The 21,039-nt window shown below is 50.9% G+C and overlaps 7 protein-coding genes; 5 read left to right on the plus strand and 2 right to left on the minus strand.

Annotated features, from left to right (window-relative positions):
* Positions 1–1,652: 1,652 nt before the first annotated feature.
* RCC_07930 (uncharacterized protein) lies at positions 1,653–5,471 on the plus strand (the record flags this gene model as incomplete). The annotated part of the gene is made up of 1 exon (XM_023773182.1): positions 1,653–5,471. One exon carries the CDS (start codon positions 1,653–1,655, stop codon positions 5,469–5,471), a length of 3,819 nt encoding a protein of 1,272 aa, XP_023628950.1.
* A 1,282-nt stretch (positions 5,472–6,753) lies between these two features.
* Positions 6,754–7,923, plus strand: RCC_07932 (uncharacterized protein; the record flags this gene model as incomplete). The annotated part of the gene is made up of 1 exon (XM_023773183.1): positions 6,754–7,923. The coding sequence occupies one exon, from the start codon at positions 6,754–6,756 to the stop codon at positions 7,921–7,923; it is 1,170 nt and encodes a 389-aa protein (XP_023628951.1).
* Positions 7,924–8,136: 213 nt separating this feature from the next.
* Positions 8,137–10,116, plus strand: RCC_07933 (related to alkaline phosphatase family protein; the record flags this gene model as incomplete). XM_023773184.1 has 3 exons in its annotated part: positions 8,137–8,220; positions 8,288–8,299; positions 8,359–10,116. 3 exons carry the CDS (start codon positions 8,137–8,139, stop codon positions 10,114–10,116), a joined length of 1,854 nt encoding a protein of 617 aa, XP_023628952.1.
* Positions 10,117–13,330: 3,214 nt separating this feature from the next.
* Positions 13,331–13,801, plus strand: RCC_07934 (uncharacterized protein; the record flags this gene model as incomplete). The annotated part of the gene is made up of 1 exon (XM_023773185.1): positions 13,331–13,801. The coding sequence occupies one exon, from the start codon at positions 13,331–13,333 to the stop codon at positions 13,799–13,801; it is 471 nt and encodes a 156-aa protein (XP_023628953.1).
* Positions 13,802–14,913: 1,112 nt separating this feature from the next.
* On the plus strand, positions 14,914–15,417 carry RCC_07935 (uncharacterized protein; the record flags this gene model as incomplete). Its single annotated transcript, XM_023773186.1, has 1 exon — positions 14,914–15,417. One exon carries the CDS (start codon positions 14,914–14,916, stop codon positions 15,415–15,417), a length of 504 nt encoding a protein of 167 aa, XP_023628954.1.
* A 1,670-nt stretch (positions 15,418–17,087) lies between these two features.
* Positions 17,088–18,546, minus strand: RCC_12219 (uncharacterized protein; the record flags this gene model as incomplete). XM_023773187.1 has 3 exons in its annotated part: positions 17,088–17,788; positions 17,844–18,359; positions 18,420–18,546. 3 exons carry the CDS (start codon positions 18,544–18,546, stop codon positions 17,088–17,090), a joined length of 1,344 nt encoding a protein of 447 aa, XP_023628955.1.
* On the minus strand, positions 18,540–19,790 carry RCC_12220 (uncharacterized protein; the record flags this gene model as incomplete). XM_023773188.1 has 3 exons in its annotated part: positions 18,540–19,153; positions 19,204–19,444; positions 19,503–19,790. 3 exons carry the CDS (start codon positions 19,788–19,790, stop codon positions 18,540–18,542), a joined length of 1,143 nt encoding a protein of 380 aa, XP_023628956.1.
* Between the last annotated feature and the right edge of the window lie 1,249 nt (positions 19,791–21,039).

Raw genomic sequence — 21,039 nt, forward strand, 5'->3', positions numbered from 1 at the left:
TGAAGCAGGAAGAACCAAGCTTGAGCCCTGCCAAATGTTCTCGAATGGCTCAGATCTGAACTCATGAGTATGAGACTGTATGGGCCATCCTCGCAGTGGCTACTACTGTCGTAAAGCTGTATGCTCTCGGTTCATGAACGCGTCCATGGATGAGGCTAAGAGAACCGTGCAGAACCGTATGCTCTCGGTTCATGGACGCGTCCACGAAAAAGGCTAAGAGACCCGTACAGAACCGTATGCTCTCGGTTCATGGACGCGTCCACGAAAAAGGCTAAGAGACCCGTACAGAACCGTATGCTCTCGGTTCATGGACGCGTCCATGAATAAGGCTAAGAGACCCGTACAGAACCGTATGCTCTCGGTTCATGGACGCGTCCATGAATAAGGCTAAGAGACCCGTGCAGAACCGTATGCTCTCGGTTCATGGACGCGTCCATGAAGCTGTATAACCTCGATTGGCAGAAACCTCGGCGAAGCTGTCAATTGGGGCGGTCTCTGCTAATTGGCGTAGGGTTCGGACTCCGAGGGCCTAGGCGTGGGTTTTCTTCGTTTCGGTACAGACCAGCTATTCATCAATGGGAAGTGTTGAGTAGCTCGAATGGGTCGATTAGTGTTCCATTCGACCTCCGGAGACCCTGTTTGGCAATAGATCCCCAGCAAATACGGCCGTGTTTACTGAGAACTCGATTCCAGGAACCGTCCACGAACGTCAGGATGTTGCAACCTTCGAAAGGACGTAGTGGGTTAGTACTCAATGACATGCTTTGCGACGGATGTCCCAAGATGAGGACCAGCTCCTAGCGCACTCCTGGAGACTTTCTTCCAAACTGAGCGCTGGCAATGTCAGGTCATTTCTTGATCTTCTGGACCACAATCTATCATCTCCTCGGCTGGTGGAGCAGGGCAGAAGCACTGAGGATCGCAGTATGCCAGGTGTTGTTTGTGATGACCTCGCTTATTTCCAGGAGAATGGCTTACTCGACTCCATGCACTGATTGCATTGGCCGAAGAGGTCAACATGTCTGCTGTCAATCCTCAATATGACGGATGGTGAGTGGTCTTGGTGARGATGACGCTGTCATTTCTCGTGGACATTCCTGTCGCCAGGCACAATCATTGTCTCCCAAGGTACTTACCTTTCCGGGGCAAGCAGGAGAGATTGYGGCGGCAGTTGTCCGACTTTGTGTAGCACTTGGTACAGATCCATTCACCCAGAACGATGATGAAGCATTCCACCCACCTTGACTGAACACCTTCCTGTCAACTTACTGCCAAGTCCCATCWTTCGACCGGAAGTGGATGAGATGGTGGTTGTTGAGGAAGTCTGCTCTTCCAACAGGCATTCATGGAAAGATGAATGCACAAGACATCCCCTGTGTCTTGATTTGAAGGCCTCCGAGCGGTGGGAGTTTCGGCTTCGCAAAGAAGAGTTGGAATCACTCTCGTAGGTACACCACTGCCAATGATCACGAAGTTTGTAGTAGACCATCTCCGCACTTTCCTAGTGTTGAATTGTCGGAGGTTCAAGACGCACTCGTCATCTCCACTTTGCGTCCGTGCTTTCAACCCTAACCCTAACTCTAAACTTTTGGACTTTCGCGCATTGCGGAGGCGATTGACATGTCCGTCCACCTTCCTTGCCATCCCTTCCCATGTTCGCCAGAAGCGCAACGTTGCCGGCGCGTGGCGGGGCGGAATACGTCTGCCTGGCCTGTCGACATCAGCGAATCCTCAACGCAAGGCAGAAATCCGCGCGACGATGGAACAGCCAGCACAAAGCAGCATCGACGGAAGCAGCATCCACAACCGAAATCGACGAAGACTTTCTCCTGCCTTTGAATGATTTATCCGAGGGATATGGCGATAAAAAGGAAGAGCCGGTCAAGAGCAAAGGCGAGAGGAAACACGAGCGTTCCATCCATGAACATCGACCCCAATTCTCTCTCATCCCCGGTAGAGCACAGCAGACACGCAAAGCACGGTTGGAGGAGAAGGAGAGGAGAGAGACATTGGCGGAATCTACATCATCGGAATGGAGGGGACCTAAGGATGTCCATGGCCTGTTGCAGATGCTGGACCAGGAAAACACGACCGACCCTCGCCCCACCCTTCCCACACATAATGCTCAAGCGATGACAACTTCGCCGAGTAAACATGATCGAAACGCGGCGGGCCTGCCACCAACAACATCTGCCACCCGCAATGCTGATCTCCAAGCCCTGTGGGATTCATTGGGACCGGGGATAAGAGCAGAAATCGACGACATGGCAGCCGAGCGTCATGGGGTGGATCAGGAAGCACAGTATGATGAGGACCATGAAGCACAGTATGATGAGGATCATGAAGCACAGTATGATGAGGATAATGAAGCACAGTATGATGAATATCTCGAAAAGTCGGCAGCTATACCYGTTCCCGAACCGGAGATCAAGTCCAAGGAACCTGTTCCCTTTCCGACCTTTTCCTCTCCAGAGCCTATCAAGACATCTACATCTACATCTGCATCTACATCTGCATCTGCACCTGCGCCCTCCAAAGGCTTCTTCTCCTCGACCATCAAATACTTCAAGGAAAGCTTTGGCATTTCGAAGCCGTCAGAGTCACAACCCGAGGAGACACAAACAATGAAGAACGCTGCGGACGTTCCCAAGCCCAAGGCGAGAAATAGCTCTACTGTGGAGAGTACATTTGCTTCCCTCAAATTGCCGAGCAATGTCTCCACACCGAAGAGTCCCGTGGAAAGATATGAAGAGTCTAGCAAACGCTCGCCTTGGGGTGACAATCCTTCAACATCTGCTCCTCCTGATGAGAGAGTTGCATCATTTGATGAAATGGCCTCTGCAGATCGCGTGTCGGTGAAGAGGCCCATCACCACGAGTTTCAGTGCGAGACCGTATGGGGGTCAAACTACACCCACGATTGCTGATCTGCGAGGAAAGTTGGCTCAAAATCTGTCCGAAAAGAATGAATCGTCATCCAGTGTGAAGACAGTCACTCCATCCAGTGCAGAGAAAGTCACTCCAGAGCAAGTCACTCCAGAGCAAGCCAAATCATCCCCACCAGAGGAAGCAACCCCAGCACACTCTCGTTTATCAGACTTGTATGCCACGAAAAATCACCCCGAAGACACCCACGATTTGGCATACTTGAGAAGGCAACATAGACAAGAGCAAATGCAAGAACGAGCGCAGCAGAATGTCAAAGAAACCTCCTCCGACATGGCACTTGCATCCTCGGATGTTGAGGGACGTCCGGTCAAGGCCAAGTCGCGACGCACACGGAATTCAAATCCGAATTCAAATGTCAGTATCAGGCCGTCGCGTCGGGATGTCGGATTGCGTGTACCCGTCGATGCCTCGATTAGTGAGATGGTTGGCATTTCACTGGGTGCTGCCATGCGTGGTGGAGACAAGAATAGACATGCTGCAGTTGATGGGAAGAGGAAAGTTGGCAGGCCTACCTCGCAATCCAAGTCGGATGTTGAGGCCACCTCACAATCCAAGTCGAATGTTGAGGCCAAGTCGAATGTTGAGGCCAAGTCGGATGTTGAGGCCACCTTTGTCGAAAGTAAAGAAGTCTCACCCTCAGTCGAGGAACCCTCATCCTCACCCAACGAGCGCTTTCAAACATCAACACCATCCCAGCTTCACATCACTCCTCTGGATATTCCTCAACCACCAGTTCCATACTTACAATACGGCCTGGATCGTGTTCTCTTCAACCCTGGTGTATATCAACTTCAAGACCAGACCTCCCGCGTCTACRACTTTGACCCATATCTGCAAAATATCATGCCGAATGTGGAATTCGACTTTGATTCATTAAAAGAGTACAAGACATCTTCCAAAGATGAGGCTTTGGCTGCGATTGCAAAGAAACACGGCAACAAGTATATTGGATCCACATCCAGTATGACCAGTGCGTTGGGTCATTTCCACTACCTTCTCTCCAATTGGCGTCCCCTCAACTTTGGCATGCTTTCGAATGACTTTGTGGGGAAGAGTTCGAAAGCTTTACCCGATCAGCTCACGCAGATTAATAGAGCTCCCACCGCAATCTTCCTTCGATGGAAGAATGGCACGTATGCGATTGATGCTGACAAGGAGCACGACAGTGCCAATGTCTTGATGTTATTGGGGAAATCCATGGAACTTCTCCTCACCCTCCCCAAATCCGACTTTGAGCGCTATCGCAAGAGTGATCCTCGAAAGGTTTCCGAAGAGCAACGCACCGCACCTGAAGCATATCAATACACGACCATGCGTGATTTCCTCATGCGATCGCAGCTCGATGCTTATGATCCCCGACTTCCAGGTAATGGCACCTTTGACCTCAAAACTCGTGCTGTTGTGTCCGTCCGAATGGCCGCCGACGATCATGAGTCCATGACGGGGTATGAGATTTATGCTCAGCAAGGAAAGTGGGGCAGCTATGAAAAGGAATACTTTGACATGATGCGCTCCACCATGTTGAAGTATATGCTTCAAGCACGGATGGGGAGAATGACGGGTATCTTTGTTGCATACCATAATGTGGAACGCATGTTTGGGTTTCAATACCTTCCCATTGCAGATATGGATCGCGCGTTGCATGGACAGACCGATCCTTGTTTGGGAGATCAAGAATTCCGGGCGAGTTTGGATATGATGAATGAGGTGTTGAATGCTGCTACCAAGAAGTTCCCAGAGCAGAGTTTGAGGATTCATTTCGAGACGCAAGAGGCGGAGAAGGGGAGGGGGGATGAGGGAATGCCGGTTGCTTTGCATGTATTTGCCGAGCCCATGACTGAGGAGGATTGTGATCGAATTCAGAATTCTCAAAAGGCAAAGATTGCCGAGTRGGAGAGGACGGTGATGGGGAAGGATGTTGCTGAGGATGGTGTCGAGGATGGTGTTGAGGATGGTGTTGAGGATGGGGCTGTTGTTGAAGAAGTGGTGGATGACGCACAAGATGAAGCAACCGCCCATTCCCCCGAGGAAGATGTTCCACCCACCGACAAGAGCACCTCCAACGCCGACCCGAAATTCCTGAACGCTTTGGAGACATCCGTGGGAGATTCTTCCGGAGGGCAACTCTCCCCTCTCTTCTACGCCACCATCATCGCTCAATCCTCTGTCAACGGTAACGTCGTCGACCGGCCCCAGAATCTTCAATCGAGAGATGAATGGACGATTGATTACATTTTGAAAGAATACGATGCGGGAAGGAAACAGTGGGCCATGTATGAGGATCTCAAGGCTAGGAGGAAGTTGGCATATGTGAGGGATGAGGAGGAAGAGGGCGTGGCCAAGGAGGGGAATGGGTATATCAAGTTCTTGAAGACTATGAGTGATAAGGGGAGGGCGTTGAGGAAGGCCAAGGATGATCGGGAGGAAGGGTTGCCGGTTTTGAGGGTCGAGGAGCTTGATGTTGAGAGGTTGGAGAAGGTGGAGAGTGTGGATGATTATATGCGCTTTTTGGAGAAGAGATGATGTGTTGATAGGGATAGGTGAGATTGGCGTTGAGGAAGTATGGATGATTGTGATATAGTGTAGGATAGACCTTGATCATGAACATGATCTTGTAGAATAGTGATTCTCTCCCTCTCTTTCTCTCTCTCATCTGCTGCGGACCATGACAAACCAAGAGGCCAAGGAAGGAAGAGGGAGTCATCGGGTGGAGTTGGAGTTGGAGTTGGAGTGGAGTGGAGCGGAGTGGAGTGGATTGGAAGGATCATGACACCACCACCACCAGGATAGATCGGATTGACGTGTTTGACGGCGTGGCATTGTGGAAGCATAGAGGGTTATTGCGATGTAGTGTAAGATAGACCGTGACCCTATAGAATAGTGATTCTCTCTCTCTCGCTTTCTCTCAGCTGCTGCGGACCATGACGGACCAAGAGGCCCTCTTCTCTCTCCCTCTTCTCAGCTGCCACTGCGAACCAAGAGGCGAAGGAAGGAAGGATCATCACACCACCACTAGAAGGACAGGGATATGCGGCAAACTAGTAGAAGCCAAGGAAATGTTGCTCTAGGATGTTTATCGTTGGCGCCGAGAACTTTTTGATGATGCTAGCTAGCTAGGTTGAACATGGTTAGATTTGGAGGGATTAGAGAGACGAGATGATCATGTTCGTCGATATGTAGTGAGCTGAATATCGATTGATGAGGATTAGCTACTAAATGGAAATGGCATTCATTCGTGATTTGGTGTTAGTGGCGAATGTCGATTCTATAAACGGATGCTGCTGCTATGCGCCATGCACTGCATACCTAGCCGGTATCCGATACGAGGCTTTCGGATTGGACTTGGCGGGGTTTGATTCGTTCGTTGGCCGTTCGCCGTTCACCGGTGGTTGTGCCGTTCGTCGGTGATTATGCCATTCGTCGGTTGTTGTGGCTGTGAAGATGTACTGTAGTATGACTAGTCTTTCCATAACAGACTATCGTATCCTGGCCATTTGCTCAAGTAGTTGCTTGTGAGTTTGACAGCTGAAAACAACCAAAAGTAAGGTAGCTCGAGAGACAATCACTAGTGGTACGTAGCCTCGAAACAAGACTTTGCCAAGTCCCGTCTCGCGGGCTGAAGTGCGGTGCGGGTGGGAACGAGGGAACAAAGGAGGATGCAAGTGCTGTCATCTTCATCTTCTTATTATACACTCTTTTGGTTCCGTCTTCTCTGCTACATTGACATGAAACGACGATAGCGAGTGCATCTTCCGCCCCGCTCTACATTCTTGCCCGCCATCCGGGGCATGTCACTTTCCCTTTCATGGCGGCCTTTAGCAGCGCGCGATCTCCGAGACTCGTCTTTTTGAGCGCCGGCGTGGCTTTTGCGCTGCTTGTGCTGGTGTACTATGTCACCTCCTCCGGCGTATGGCAGGCGACCACCACATCATATCGAGGATCCGTCGCGACGACAAGCTCCCTTCCTCTTTCCTCTCCGAACCCCTCTCTCCCACCCCCCGATCCCTCCGAAGGCGAGCGGATCCTCCTGGCCAAACAATACTTGAAGCATATTGCTCGCCCATCCATCCCCGTCGCTCAACCCCGAGTCACCCTCTTCGGCGCGCAAACATGGGAATTGCCTCCACTTTGGGAGCCGCAATGGAAGGCGGGACAACGAGATGGCTTGTGTATCATGGATTTGGACAATCGACTGTTCAATGAAAGTGGGCAGATTTGGGGCAAGAAACCCATGTCATGGGATCGGCCGGAGCAAGTGCATGGTTTGTCGTTGGGGATTTTGAATCACTGGTTGTATGCGAAGATTCATGGATACAAATACTACTACGTCGATATTGACGAGTTCACCGACCGACGGGCTTCTTGGAAGAAGCCGGTCATCATGCCGGAATTGCTCAAGCGGCATGAAACGTGCATCTTCATCGACTCGGACGCCGTCTTCACCCACCTCACAATCCCCTTTGAGTGGCTGATGAATTACTGGTCGATTGATCCTGAGAAGCATTCCCTCACTCTCGCTATCGATCCTGATCTTCCATGGAACAAGGACAAGTTTAATAAGACGTACGTCAATACTGGATTTATCGTCGCGCAAAACAATGAGCGAACGTTTGAAATCATGGACGAGTGGAGGGTTTGTCCGGATGACGGCGGCAGACATCCCAATTGCACGGACTTCAAGACTGCGGACCCGGGACATGTGACGGATCAGGGTGGGTTTGGGACGTATATCCGGTATGACTACAAGGAGAATGTCAAGGAATTGTCGTGTGATGATGCGAATGGGTTTCCAGAGAGTGAGACGGAATGTAAGGGGACCTTTCTTCGACATTTGTGGACGGGCAAGGATACGTGGATTAAGCGGACGGTGGGAGAGCAGATTCCGGGAGATTTGTTGCAAGCATTTCATGAATGGTTTTTGAGGGAGAGGGAGGAGTTTTGGATTACTGAGAAGGAGTTGATGGAGAGTGCGTGATACCTATTTATCAACGACTGGACATGTTACCATACAGTTGTTGAAATTGTGGAAATCATACCTTACTTGTCGACGTGACCATTCGGTCATGTGGAAAAATTTCGTGGGAAACGCGTGACATCACCGAGTTGATCATCACCAACCTGACGCGCTCTAAATTTATCCTTCCAACCTTGTTCCTCCAACACCACCACATCGGGAATTGCGACCATCATGCATTTGAACAATGTAGCGCAATGGGCGACGGTCATTTCTTCACTACTCCTCCGAGGATTGGCTTTTGTGTTTCTTCGCTGGGTAWGTGAGCAAGCAAGCAGTATCGATTATGCTTTCGTACTTATACTGACGATGATGATGTTCACAGATACCCGGGCATGTATGTGGGAATGTCGTCTACCGTGATGCAGATCACTGACATTGATGATCTCCCTCTAGCCATTTCCGCCGCTGATATATACCTTGTTTGCTACCTACATCCCGGCTTTCTGGTATACGGCAACACACACAAGTCCATTGAGCGTCGTCTCCGATAGGGTCGTTATCACGGAAAAGGAAAATGTTCCGGAAGATGTTGTCCATGTCGATGGCCGATACGTCGACGGCCCAGTGGCTGATCCCGGGAAGGAACTGGTCGTTGAAGAGGAAATCGAAGTGGAAGAGAAAGATGCTCAACGTCTCATGACTCTTTTGACGGGTTTGCCGAGTCCGACAAGTTTGATTTGGAGTGTTGTGACTTGTTTGATTAATTTGGTGCTGGTGGGAATGGTTGCTGATTTGGTCTGGCGAGCACATTACTTTTACCCAAGTCATGATCTGTCCATGGCGAGGGTGGGATATGTTTCGGATACGACGGCCAAGATTCTTGTACGAGAGCCGGATGTTGCACGTTTCCCGGTCTTTGCATCGTACCGTCTGGCGGATGGGGATGATGCAGAAGATGCATGGAAATCGGCGGGAAGCATTACCTGGATGGACAATCGTACTGATTTCACCGACACACTCACATTAACTGGACTGCAACCCGACAGTCGATATCAATACACCGCCAACAATCATACCGGCTTCTTCACCACCGCACCACCAATAGGCCGCATTTCCACCCGAGCTGACAAGGGAGATTCGTTCACCTTTGTCCACTCCTCCTGCATCAAACTCAACTTCCCTTACAATCCCCTCTCTCATCCTCTATCCGCCGCAGGATTGAAACATCTAACACAAGCAATCTCCGGACTGGGCGCACAATTCATGCTCTTCCTTGGCGACTTCATCTACATTGATGTTCCCCGCCGCAAAGGTGTCGATTTGGAGTCCTACCGAAGAGACTATCGTCAAGTCTATGCTTCTCCAGATTGGCCGCAAGCTACAGAAGATCTCCCATGGATCCACGTTTATGACGACCACGAAATCGCCAACGACTGGGACAAAAACACCACTGCTCCTTTCCTCTCCGCGAACGACCCGTACGAACACTACCACATCGCCGCCAATCCTCCAGCCGCAAGATCCGGAGAGACATACTTTACCTTTACTCAAGGCCCCACCACCTTCTTCATGCTGGATACCCGTCGTTACCGCGATCCCAACGATAACACCAACGGCTCCGATCCCATTACAGGAGAAGCTACAAAGACAATGCTGGGGAAACATCAACTGGCCGATCTTCTCGAATGGCTCCGTCGGGATGAGCCCGCAGGAGTGAAGTGGAAGATTGTCATCTCCAGCGTCCCCTTCACGAAGAACTGGCACGTCAACGCCCAGGATACTTGGCGGGGATATCTGGGAGAACGTCAAATCATTCTCGAAGCAATGTGGGATGTAGGAGGTGGTGTTGTCGTTCTTTCAGGCGATCGGCATGAATTCGCCGCTACTGCTTTCCCTCCACCTCCTCCACAGATACAAGAGGGAGGAGTGGAAGGGAAGAATTGGCCCTTAACCGCCACGGTACATGAATTCAGCGTCAGTCCGTTGAATATGTTCTACCTCCCTATCACGACTTATTGGGAGAGTTCGACGAGTCGGGTGTATACGAGTGATGTTTGCTTGAAGTATGTGCGGAATGGGAATAGTAAGGTCGGRGCGGTGAGTATTTCTGAGATGGGGGAGGGGGAGGGGAGCAGGTTGATGTATCGATTGTTTGTTGATGGGAAGGAGGAGTGGAGGTATGCTGTTACTGCTACGCCGCCCGATGGTTGAGGGAGAGGGAGTGGGGAATGAAGGGATTTTTGAAATTTTGGGCAGTCAACTTTTGTTCACTTTGAGTATCGTGAGCCAGCCATTTTATAGAGGTGAGAAGGGCCGAAGCATATGACAGAATAGCCCTTGGAATCTACATCTACTCTTTCTAGAAGGTGAACAGGCTTTTCCTTTTTATGTCAATTCGACAATGCTGTCATAAGGTAGTCCTCTTACTAAGAGGGCCTATAGAGACCAGCTAGCTATTATGAAACTATAAAACGAGGCAGAGCTGTCGATATGAGAAATCGTCAGAAAGAGCAGCGCCCTGAACTGCTCTCTTGGTCGATTAACGGGCTATTCTGCTAGTAGGAAGGATTGTAGCAGGTCTGGATTCGTCCAGTCTGCAGAGAGAGAGAGGCCTTTTGAGATTGTGAGGATGACTGAGGATCAGAGCTGTCGATATGAGAGAATTATTAGAAAACCCGCGCCCTTTACTGCCCTCTCCATTAAATAACAAGGCACTCTGCTAGTAATAAAGGTTCTAGCAGCTCTAGAATCGTTACTCCTGCGGAGAGTAAGGCCTAAAGACGTTATAAAGACGACTAGAAGTGTCGTGTCTCGATAAAAAAATCCTTATATCGACAGCTCTGCTGAGGATGTCTTGTTCCAACGAACAATCCTCATGTCGACAGCTCCGGAACAACGACTTTGTGGTCTGCCGCAATTGCTTCAACTCGCAAGAGGCATGCATTCGATATGCTGGGCGAGGAAAGAGCACGGGCGGACTCCTGCCGATTCACCAGCTCGTACTTACAACGACGCATGTCCTCCCACATGGTCGACGCTTCAATCCTCCATCCGACATTTCCCACAGTACTTCGCCTTCTCCAGGGCTCGGCGCAGTTAACGACCCAACCGACACTGTCGCCATTCACACTCCTTTCGACATCCCTAGGCAGAAATGCCACCCAGAACCGAGACTGCCTTCACTCGCGACTTCGCCCCAGAACTCCAGTATTAAGCGATCATGACAGACTTCGCTCAAGGCTCCTGTATGTCCAAGACGCGGCATTCCCTCAGACGACGCGGCGATGTCGACATTCCTTCCGACATTGACGAGTAGTTGAACAACGAAAAGACCAAAGTCAACAAGCGAGCCGACAAGGGTGATCTTAATGGTGTGACAAGATCTCATGGTAAGTTGTACCATAATGCTGTTGCTCTAGCCTCTTACTAACAAGGACCAACAGACCGGGTCTTGCACTACGTTCGCACATTCTTTAGAGACGATGATGGGTTTAATAACGCTCTTTGCGATGTACAACAAAAGTAGATTCAGCAACTGGATGTAGCAATGAACGAGGCCGAGGCCACTTACACGGCAAATCTTGCTGCTCAGACGAAGGGGCATGAAGCAGCCAAGCAGAAGGTGGTGGATAAGTACGACGGCCAGGTGAGGTTGGCCAGGGAGAACTGCGAGGAACTTACCAAGCAGCTCGAGGCGTTAAGCGCCAAGATTGAACGCCAGCAGGCCGCAATCGAAGAACAGCCCAAGCGAGAGCAGCGATCAAAAACCGACGAGAAAGCACGGCAGAAGGAACTCAGCGACGTCCGGGCCGAGGTCAACAAGATAGGACAGGACCTCGCGGATGCAAAGCTTGCGCATGCAAAGGAGCTCGATTCCGCCGCGAAGAAACACGCCGCCGATTTGAAGAAGCTGGAGACAGCTCAGAAAGTTGCTTCGGAGACGGAAAGTGCTCGGCTTGAGCAGGTGAGAAAGGAGCTCAGTGACGCGAGAGAGCTAGCAGACAGGTACAGAAAGAAGCGCAGTGACGCGAGAGAGCTAGCAGACAGGTACAAAGATGATGTGTACTTGCAGAGTGAAGGGAATGTCAAGATCAAGAAGGAGCTCCAAGAAAAGGATCGGACTGCGCAGAGAAACACCAAAAAGCTCAATGTCATGAGTGGCAAGAACTTGAAACTGGCCATGGAACAGACTACACTTCAAGGAGATAGGGCTGCTGTGGAGGAGAGCTACATGGAACTCCAAGATCAATGCGACGCGGCAACTACCAACGCAGAAAGGCTCAAGAATGCCAACCACCTTCTTCGCGATCGGGAGGAGACTAAAAACCGAATTGCAAATCGTCTGCGGATTGAAAATGCTGACCTGCTCATCGATTTATATCGCATTGGCAGAAAGATGCTCTCCGTCCCGCAGAACAACCACGCTCGATTGGACCGACAAGTGGAGGGAAGCAAGACAGTACAGGAAGAGTTGCAAGACGATCTTCAAGCCATTCTCCTAGATCTGATTCAGGCTCGGGAAGAGAAAGTTGCTGCGGAGGAGTTGGCAAAGCGATATCAATCAGAAAACGACGAGACTGAAGCTCGACTGGCAATTCGAGATTACGAGCTCGCTCATGAGCGAAAGTCGCACAGGACCAGTATGGCCAGCCTTCATACCATGAACAATCACTTCGTGACTGAAATGAACTCCCATCGAGTGGAGATCAACGCTCACGGCAAGACGAAGAACCGCCTTCAGAGCATGAACAAAGACCTCGTGACTGAAATCAACTCTCATCGAGTGGAGATCAACGCTCACGGCAAGACGAAGAACCGCCTTCAGAGCATGAACAAAGACCTCGTGATTGTATTCAATTCTCATCGAGTGGAGATCAACGCTCACGGCAAGACGAAGAACCGCCTTCAGACCATGAACAATGACCTCGTGACTGAAATGAACTCCCACCGAGTGGAGATCAACGCTCACGGCAATACGAAGAACCGCCTTCAGASCATGAACAACGACCTCGTGACTGAAATCAACTCCCACCGAGTGGAGATCAACGCTCACGGCAATACGAAGAACCGTCTTCAGAGCATGAACAATGACCTCGTTGCAGAGATCAACGGTCATTCATCCACCAAGAACAGCCTTCAGACCACGAACAATCACCTCGTTGCCGAGATCAACGGTCACAGACACACTGCGAGAAGCCTCCATGATGAACTACACTCTCACATCATCACCAAGAAGAGCCTCGAGGACTAAAAGTTGCTACACGGCAACACCAAGGGCAGCCTTGCTGGTGAAAAGAACAGCCACAATCGGATCAGCGAGGACTTTGCCGATGAAAAGAGCACGCACAATCAGACGAAGAAGAGCCTCTTTGATGAACAGAGCACGCACAATCAGACGAAGARGAGCCTCTCGGATGAAAMGAGCATGCACAATCAGACGAAGAAGAGCCTCTTTGATGAAACGAGCATTCACAATCAGACGAAGAAAAGCCTCTTTGATGAACAGAGCACGCACAATCAGACGAAGAAAAGCCTCTCGGATGAAACAAGTATGCACGTTTCCACCAAGCAGAAACTTCAGACTTCCAACGACACTTTGACCACTGAGATGTCCAACCACTGTACCACCCGCTCACAACTCAAGGTTCGCACCGATGAGCTTCAGACCACGCGTTCTGATCATGTTGTCTCGTTGGGTAGGCATGTCCTCACGCGCAGAACCCTCCACGCTTGTGACCGCGAGCTTTGCCAATCAAAGCTTGGGCACACGACGACCGAGATAAAGCTGCAAGACGTGCAAGCGCAGTTGAGCAGCATCTGGTGGATGGGGGACAAGTGGCAGAGGCCGCTCTCCATRAGACCCGTGGAAACCTCGACGATGTCCGAGATCGCTTAGCAACAGCCACAAGCCAGGTCTCAGGCTACAGGAATGCGATCTCTGTGCAGACGAACCGGATCGTTGCGACCAATCACCGACTGGATGCCGTTCGACTGGCGCGCGACAACGCCCAGGATGAATCCTCTAGCATGAGCGCCAACTTCATCGCCCCTCGCTCCGAGAATGAAGATCATTCACGACGGATCTCCAAGCTGGTTAAAGACATAAAGACCCAGAAGAAAGTAGTGCAAGATTGCGAGCAAAAGCTACACAAAGCCCAAGAGCGCAACGCTACCGGTGATGAATATCGTAAGCGACTTGAGACGGACCTTGTCACTAGTCAGAGATGGCTGACACTGACGAGCAAGGAACTGAATAGGGCGCAATCTCAGATCAATAGAGCTGTGCAAAAGAAGCGTAAGAGCGCAAGTTTGCAAGGACAGGATCGTGTGACCAAGCGTCGTCGTTGAAAGGTGTGGTCATGACTGCATCCAACGGGATTGATGGAATGGAATCAAAGGAATTGATGATGTACGACTAGTGCTATTCATAGGCCACTGCGGTGATGGACGTGATAAGGGAGGTATCATCATGATGCCAAGGCAAAGAGTAAATCATCAGAGGTTGCATGAATTCCATATCTCATGGATCATTCCTCATATCGACGACTCTGCTCGTCTGCAGTGACCAAACCGACCGGTGCCATAGCCTCATTGGCATTGCTGTCCGCACCCAGCACTACCGTATACCTACACCCAAGGCTCCTCAAAATTGGAGGCTGCCACCCTACCTACAACACTGAAACATCTCGGGATCTCTGCAAGGCCGGCGCAACATAGGTTCCATCTCACCGGCCCTTTCTCCCTCCGCCGATCTTGACCCTGTCTCCCTATGTCGATCTTGACCGCATTAGCGCGAACCTTAACTCAGCCCGACTTGACAACATCTCAACGTCGGAGCGGACCCTATCTACATCGTTCACACCATCCTACCACCCTGAGACGCCTTACAGCCAGCCAGTATCATTCCATCCGGCGCCGTCGACCACACAACTCCGCTGCGCTCTGTATGGTCCAGGTGGGCAGCTATCGAAACCCCTACACACTCTACACAAAACCCTTCATCTCAACATGCCGAAATTCAACCACATCAAACGACGCAAGGAATACGAAGCTTTCGCAAGAATGGACGATGGAACACCGCCGCGAACTCCACAGCCTCTTCCGAAGCGCAATCGCACAGGCCCACGCGCGACGTCTACAGACATCTACAGCATAATCGCAGCGCGGAGAGCGGCCGGCCGACCGACGCCAGAGATTCCTGGGTTGGCTGAGATGGGACGAGATCCGTCGTCCGAGGTCAAACCACGAAAAAAGATTCGATTCGAGGGACTTGATCAGCTGAGTTCTGATGATGACCGGCCCTCCGGCACAGAATCACAATTCATTGATCCCGATTCATCCGTTGTGAATCCTTCATCTGAATTCTCTCAGGCTACATCAACTCCATGGTATGACGACTCTATCGAAGAAGACATGTTAGATCTGGGAGACGAGTCAGAGATCACCCTCCCTGCGAGTGACGAGCCAGAACTCGCCCGCCTTCGCTCTCCTAAACTCATGGTTCATGGCTAAATTGATCCACTCGATTCTGATTTGAACGACGTGTTCGGAACGGGCGAAGTATCGATACCAGAAAGATCGATGAGGATACTAGAAGATGGCAGAAGAACCGTCTCCGCGAGGGCCATCCTATACCACACAACCGAAGCGCAGGTCAGACAGTGGGACCAAGAAGAGGAAGACGAGAGCAATTCAAGCGACGGTGACGACGGCGAAGGAAATGCTGGGCCCACTCCAGAACCCCAACATATTTTACCTAAGCATCAAGGCTCACCCCTGAGCACTCCTGCACCTGAGAATGAGGAAAACGACGCCAATCTACGAGACGAAGACGCACGTCAACTTGCTGCTGCACTTCAACATGGCTGGCACGACGTTATTGAGCTCGTGGTGGGGAGTCAAATACGCAGATGCGCCTACCGCTGGATCAACACCCTCAAATCATGCAACATGTCTACGTCGTACTCACCTGCTCTGGAAGCTGATACACGGTGCCTCAATCCGAGTTGCAGAAAGTATAGGGATGATTCCATTGGGCTGGTTAAAGGCAAGCAGAGAGACGGGCTATTGGAGTACAGACCAGAGCGCGAGATATGGTTACACTCTGTCCGATCGCAGATGACTTCACAAATTGCCAAATCTAAACTGTACTCATTACATTCGGGGAAGTGAAATCTCAACCAAAGTTCCTTTCGCAACACATTTAGAAGCATCATATTCGATGGGCTCAAATCGTCCGGGCTACTAGGTGATATAGAGCTGTCGCCATTCCAAAGATATATAGCCATCTTTCGAATTATGGTCCGGTCTGGCAGTGCCAATCAGGGTAAATCCCAGCGATTGAAACATGCTCCATCTTCTCAGGACCAAAATCTAATCGACCCTTTTTAACGTGGAATGTTTGGCATCGCTGGGATCATCTCATCCCGGCGGAGTGTAAATCCAAGTCGTTCAATGGATAGGCAAATAAGTCGACAAGGTGATCGCACTCGTGTAGCATTGCCAAGGCGGACGTCGCTCTGCGCTTGAAGTGAAGGACAGTAGCGTAGCTACTGCTTACGAATTGTCAATTTCTTGTTCTTGGGTCCCAGGTAGACGTCTCAATTTACTACTTCTAGTGAGAGAGAGATGGTTATGATTGTTAGATTTCTCCTGATTGTGAACAGGTCGAACCTGTCTATGAGGTGTGTTCATTTCCCTATGTTCATGCACAACCAATTCCCTGCATTTACGCAAGACCATTCATATCCACGACAAAGGACCGCACGGCAATTCGGGTGGAGGGCAGCTGCTGCAATTCTGATTGAATTTAAGGTTTGATATTCTCCGCAACAGCATGACCATTCTATGTGTATAGCGAGTAGCTATCTAGTTGGGCGATCGCTCAATAAACTTGTCGATGTCTGCAATACATGTCGACTCAATGAGTTAAAGACATTACCATTTTGTTGTTGTGGATTGAAGCTGAATGAAGGATGCTTGGCTTGATTCTCGATGCAGAGAGAAACTCAGATGGAGTTTCTTAAGGTGTGGCTATTCCWTTCTCCGCTCGGCACTGTGTGATAACGTAACAGAACAAATGATATCATAGCGCATCTCACGATGGGCTAGATATCATAATGTCATTACTCAATTGAGTCCGTCGAATGTGTATCTGCACCATTCGTACCCGCACCGATGATTTACTCGTTGCTAGTATCTGCGTTACCAGCAAGTTCCTCCAGAGCATCTGCCTCAGCCTTCTCGTCTCGCGCCTTCTCATCCATTCGACGCTCCCCAATCTGGCGCTTGATGATTGATATGCGCTTTTCCAACGGTTCTCCACCAATCGCCAACCAAGAACCCACCAGTGTGTTGGCCTGGGTCTCAAATTCGGCAGTCGGTTGTATCCAGGTCCAGTTTCTACTCGGAAATCGATTTTCCGCATGACGGAAGAAGTCGAAGGCATATCCAGTTGGCCATTCAGGCTCCTCAGTCCGAAACTCGTCCCGCAGCTGCTGTGTGAACCGTCCGACGAAATTCTTTCCCCACTCAGCCTTGTTTCGCTGTGCATAGTATGCAGGGTATCCGATGCCGCCATATTCGGTCGTTGCCTCGTAGAGCTCAAAGTTACCGGTCATCATCAGCCGTATCTTACTATCCAGATCTTGCTCGTACATGGCCCGGAGTGCAGTAGGCAGAAATTTCTCCATGGCGTACTGCCAGGTTGCCATCAATTCCCACCACCAATCGGGATCTGTTTCTCCGAGGTCATCGAATGAGCTTCCAAGCTCGATCAGTGTCTTGGCGGGAGCATCGCTGCAATGGATTACACAAGCCAGGTCGTCGGATGAGAGAGCTGGTGTCACGACAGTACTCCGGCGACTTTCCATACCGGACATGCCTATGATGAWGGTTAGTATGGTTTCAATGCTAGCGAGAGAGTTTTCAGGGCTTACATCTTGCTTTCAAAAATTGTCTGACTTGCTCGATACAGGTAAACTTGGTCGTTCCCTGCCATTCAGGAACGGTGAAGCTGAACGGTCTGCCACAACTGAGAAAGGCATGTGGACCACCTCGGGTGTCCTCATGAGGTGCAGCGAAGAAGATTTGCCCGGAGTTCGCTTCTGGGAAGTATCTGACGTCCCAGCAGATGGGTCGGGCTCCCCGTTCGCGATGATATTCGATTTCTCCTTTGGGAAAGCCTTGATGTTCTGCATTGAATTTCTCTCTTCCAACCGGAGCACGCTTCCCGATACTGGCTAGCTGCACATCGGTATGCTTGAGCTTCTTGGAGCCGGAAAGCTCGGCGGCCGCGCGGCGAATGTATCGCCATGCGTTGGTGATCGCCACCAGGCGCGCATACAAACATTGTTCGACGGTGTGTTGCGGCTTCGCTACATCCTTCCAGAGCTTTCCCAGTCGCTCGATGATCTGATTGGCGTAGTCTCCCAACCACGCCGCAGGTGCAGTTGCTGTCAAAAGAAGGTCAGCATGTATCCGAGACTCCAAACAAAGTGCTGAATCCGACATACACATTGTAAGCCGTTGACGAGAAAATTCCGCCATGACGGCCAGCTCGTATGAGATCATAACCACTTGCGAGCGGAGCTCGAATGACATGATAGTCGCGTCTGAGATGGCCCGTACGACATCTAGCATGCTGTCGAGAAGCTGCACGAGGGCGGGGATCCGCGCGCCCCAAATTCTTCATCTGTACATGAATATCCTTTCTCTCGCATGGCAACTGCTTGTTTTAACAAACGAGAGACTTTTCCCTGTAATAGGCAAAAAGATGGGCAAGTGCAGGTGAGGAAAGTGCCTGCTTTGAGGCCGGATCGGTCCAGAGTGGAGTAGGACGATAGCTGTCGGTGGTATGTATCGATTTGGTTGTACGCGACGGTGGGGTCACCGTACATCGGCCCGAAAACGTGTGTGAGATCCAGGTCATGTGGAGCGGCTGTTTGTTGAGCATCTACTTCCTTTGCCAATTCGATGCGACGCTGGACAAAGAACAGATGTAAAGGATCGCATGGTGACATTGGAGGAAACTCGGTGGTGTTGTCGTCCATGGCATAATATCCCATGAAGGGATCTCGCTTCATTGTGGCAGGGAAAAGGAAATGGAGATGCGACGGCTCAGCATCTTCTCCATTGATCCAGTCCCAGAGTTGATACACCTGGATGATGAAGTCCGTTATGATCTTTTCCGCCGATCGTCGCCGACCTACATGCTGCAATCGAAGGTCGGTGCTCGTGTCGAAGAAAGCTGTATCAAGTCAGCAGGGCGGGCATGCTAATACCATGGGCTATTCTTACGGTGTCTCTCGCTCATCATCTCCAACGTGACTAGCAAGGCGGAACTCAGGTATGAGATGATGATTGAGTCATCGGCGCATCTGCAGACAAACTTGAGCTTCTCCTTCGCGATACGTATCTTTTTCTTTGGAGAGTGACTAGCGGTCCTCAAAGTGGCGGAGATTTCGAGCAGGAGTCCCTCACACCGCTCAATCTCGTCCACGCCAAAGTCTGCTGGGTCCTTGTCATCACGATTCATGTCCTTTGCCGAAATGTCAGTATGATGATGGAGTGGATGGATGTCGATAGTCCTGGCTTACTCTCGGCCCATCTCCTTGATATTCGCCACTGCCCTCATCCCCAGCGCCATCTAGCTGGGAGATCACACTGGCTGACGCTGCATTTGGTGACATCTCGGTGCGATCTCGCGTGTCTGACGTCATCATGCTGAGCCGAGCTGTTGAAGTTGTTGTCTTGTCGAAGGTGTCGCGGACGGCAGAGACGCCCGAGACGCCAGGAATGGAAACGAGAGCGCGCGACTGCGAGATGTCTCGAGCAAGCTGCGCATTACGCCGAAGTTGCTCGACAACGTCGTGAGGCTCCTCCATGATCGACGTCTTTGAGGTAATGAGGAAATGCCGATGTTGTTGTGAAGAACTTTGTGGAACAAGTTTGGAAGAGCTAAAGTTTGGGATCTCCGCGCTAGCTGGGAAGATTTCCCCACGCTTCGCCTTGCCTCTGGAACTTGACGTCAGTCGATGAGAAGTGATGTTCAACAATCAGGTGGAATGACGCTACGCGGTCTGTAGTTCTTGTTTTTGCGCCTCTTTGTATGGCGCATATTCAGTGACATTGACTACTGTCATTTCCGTAAGTAGTCGTGTTCTCCCCCCTTCCCCCCTAGAAATGGCTGCTGCTGCCACGATCATTTTCGTCTATATGGCCCTCTGACATCAGTCGGCGCTACGAGGATATACCGTCTAAGTGGCCAAGCTCATAGCCCCCCTCTGGCGTCGGCCGACGCCTATATAAAGGGGTATAGCCCCCCCCTCTGGCGTCGGCCAACACCAGAACGGGCCTATACCCCTTTATATAGGTTACTAGTGGCGTTGGCCAACGCTAGAGGGGGGCTACACCCCTTCATATAGGCCACCAGTGGCGTTGGGCAACGCCAGAGAGGGGCTATACCCCTTCATATAGGCCACCAGTGGCGTCGGCCAACGCCAGAGGGGGGCTATCCACTCTCACAGGCCACGACTGGCGTCGACCAACGCCAGCGGGGGGCTATCCACTCTCACAGGCCACAACTGGCGTCGGCCAATGCCAGGCACAGAGCTCGTGGCGGAAGCTACCACCACGGGGTTCTATAGAGCACCACAGCACCAACATTGCATTCCAGATTGGGGGACTATGTGCATCTTTCATGTGATACAGTGTCTGTGCGTCGTGACTAATCAGTTGTCAACATTTCTTCCAGCGGCCTCTTTTGTTTTCTTTGATTTCTCATCCCATTCTAAGCCGACTTGAATGCCCTCGATATCTTCTGCACCGTCGCCTTCAATCGAGCCTCTGTTTACTCGCGAGACTCAGCAAACATTCAACCCCGTTGCGATAAAGTTTCGGCTGATCCCGTTATTCAACAATCAACAACAACGTCACAGCACTTCGCACTTCTTGCTGCCGTCACATACTTCCCTTACACTACCTCCCGTGCGCATCCACCGAAGTGCCTTCACACTCGTGCATCATCCGCCGCGCCTTAACACTTGTCCATTATCCGACGTGCCGTCATTTGAAACTCCGCATTTTCCGATACGCCATTTCCCGACACGCCGTCAGTTGAAACGGTGCATTCTC

This window comes from Ramularia collo-cygni (assembly GCF_900074925.1).
Source record: "Ramularia collo-cygni strain URUG2 genome assembly, contig: RCC_scaffold12, whole genome shotgun sequence".
Classification (NCBI taxonomy): domain Eukaryota; kingdom Fungi; phylum Ascomycota; class Dothideomycetes; order Mycosphaerellales; family Mycosphaerellaceae; genus Ramularia; species Ramularia collo-cygni.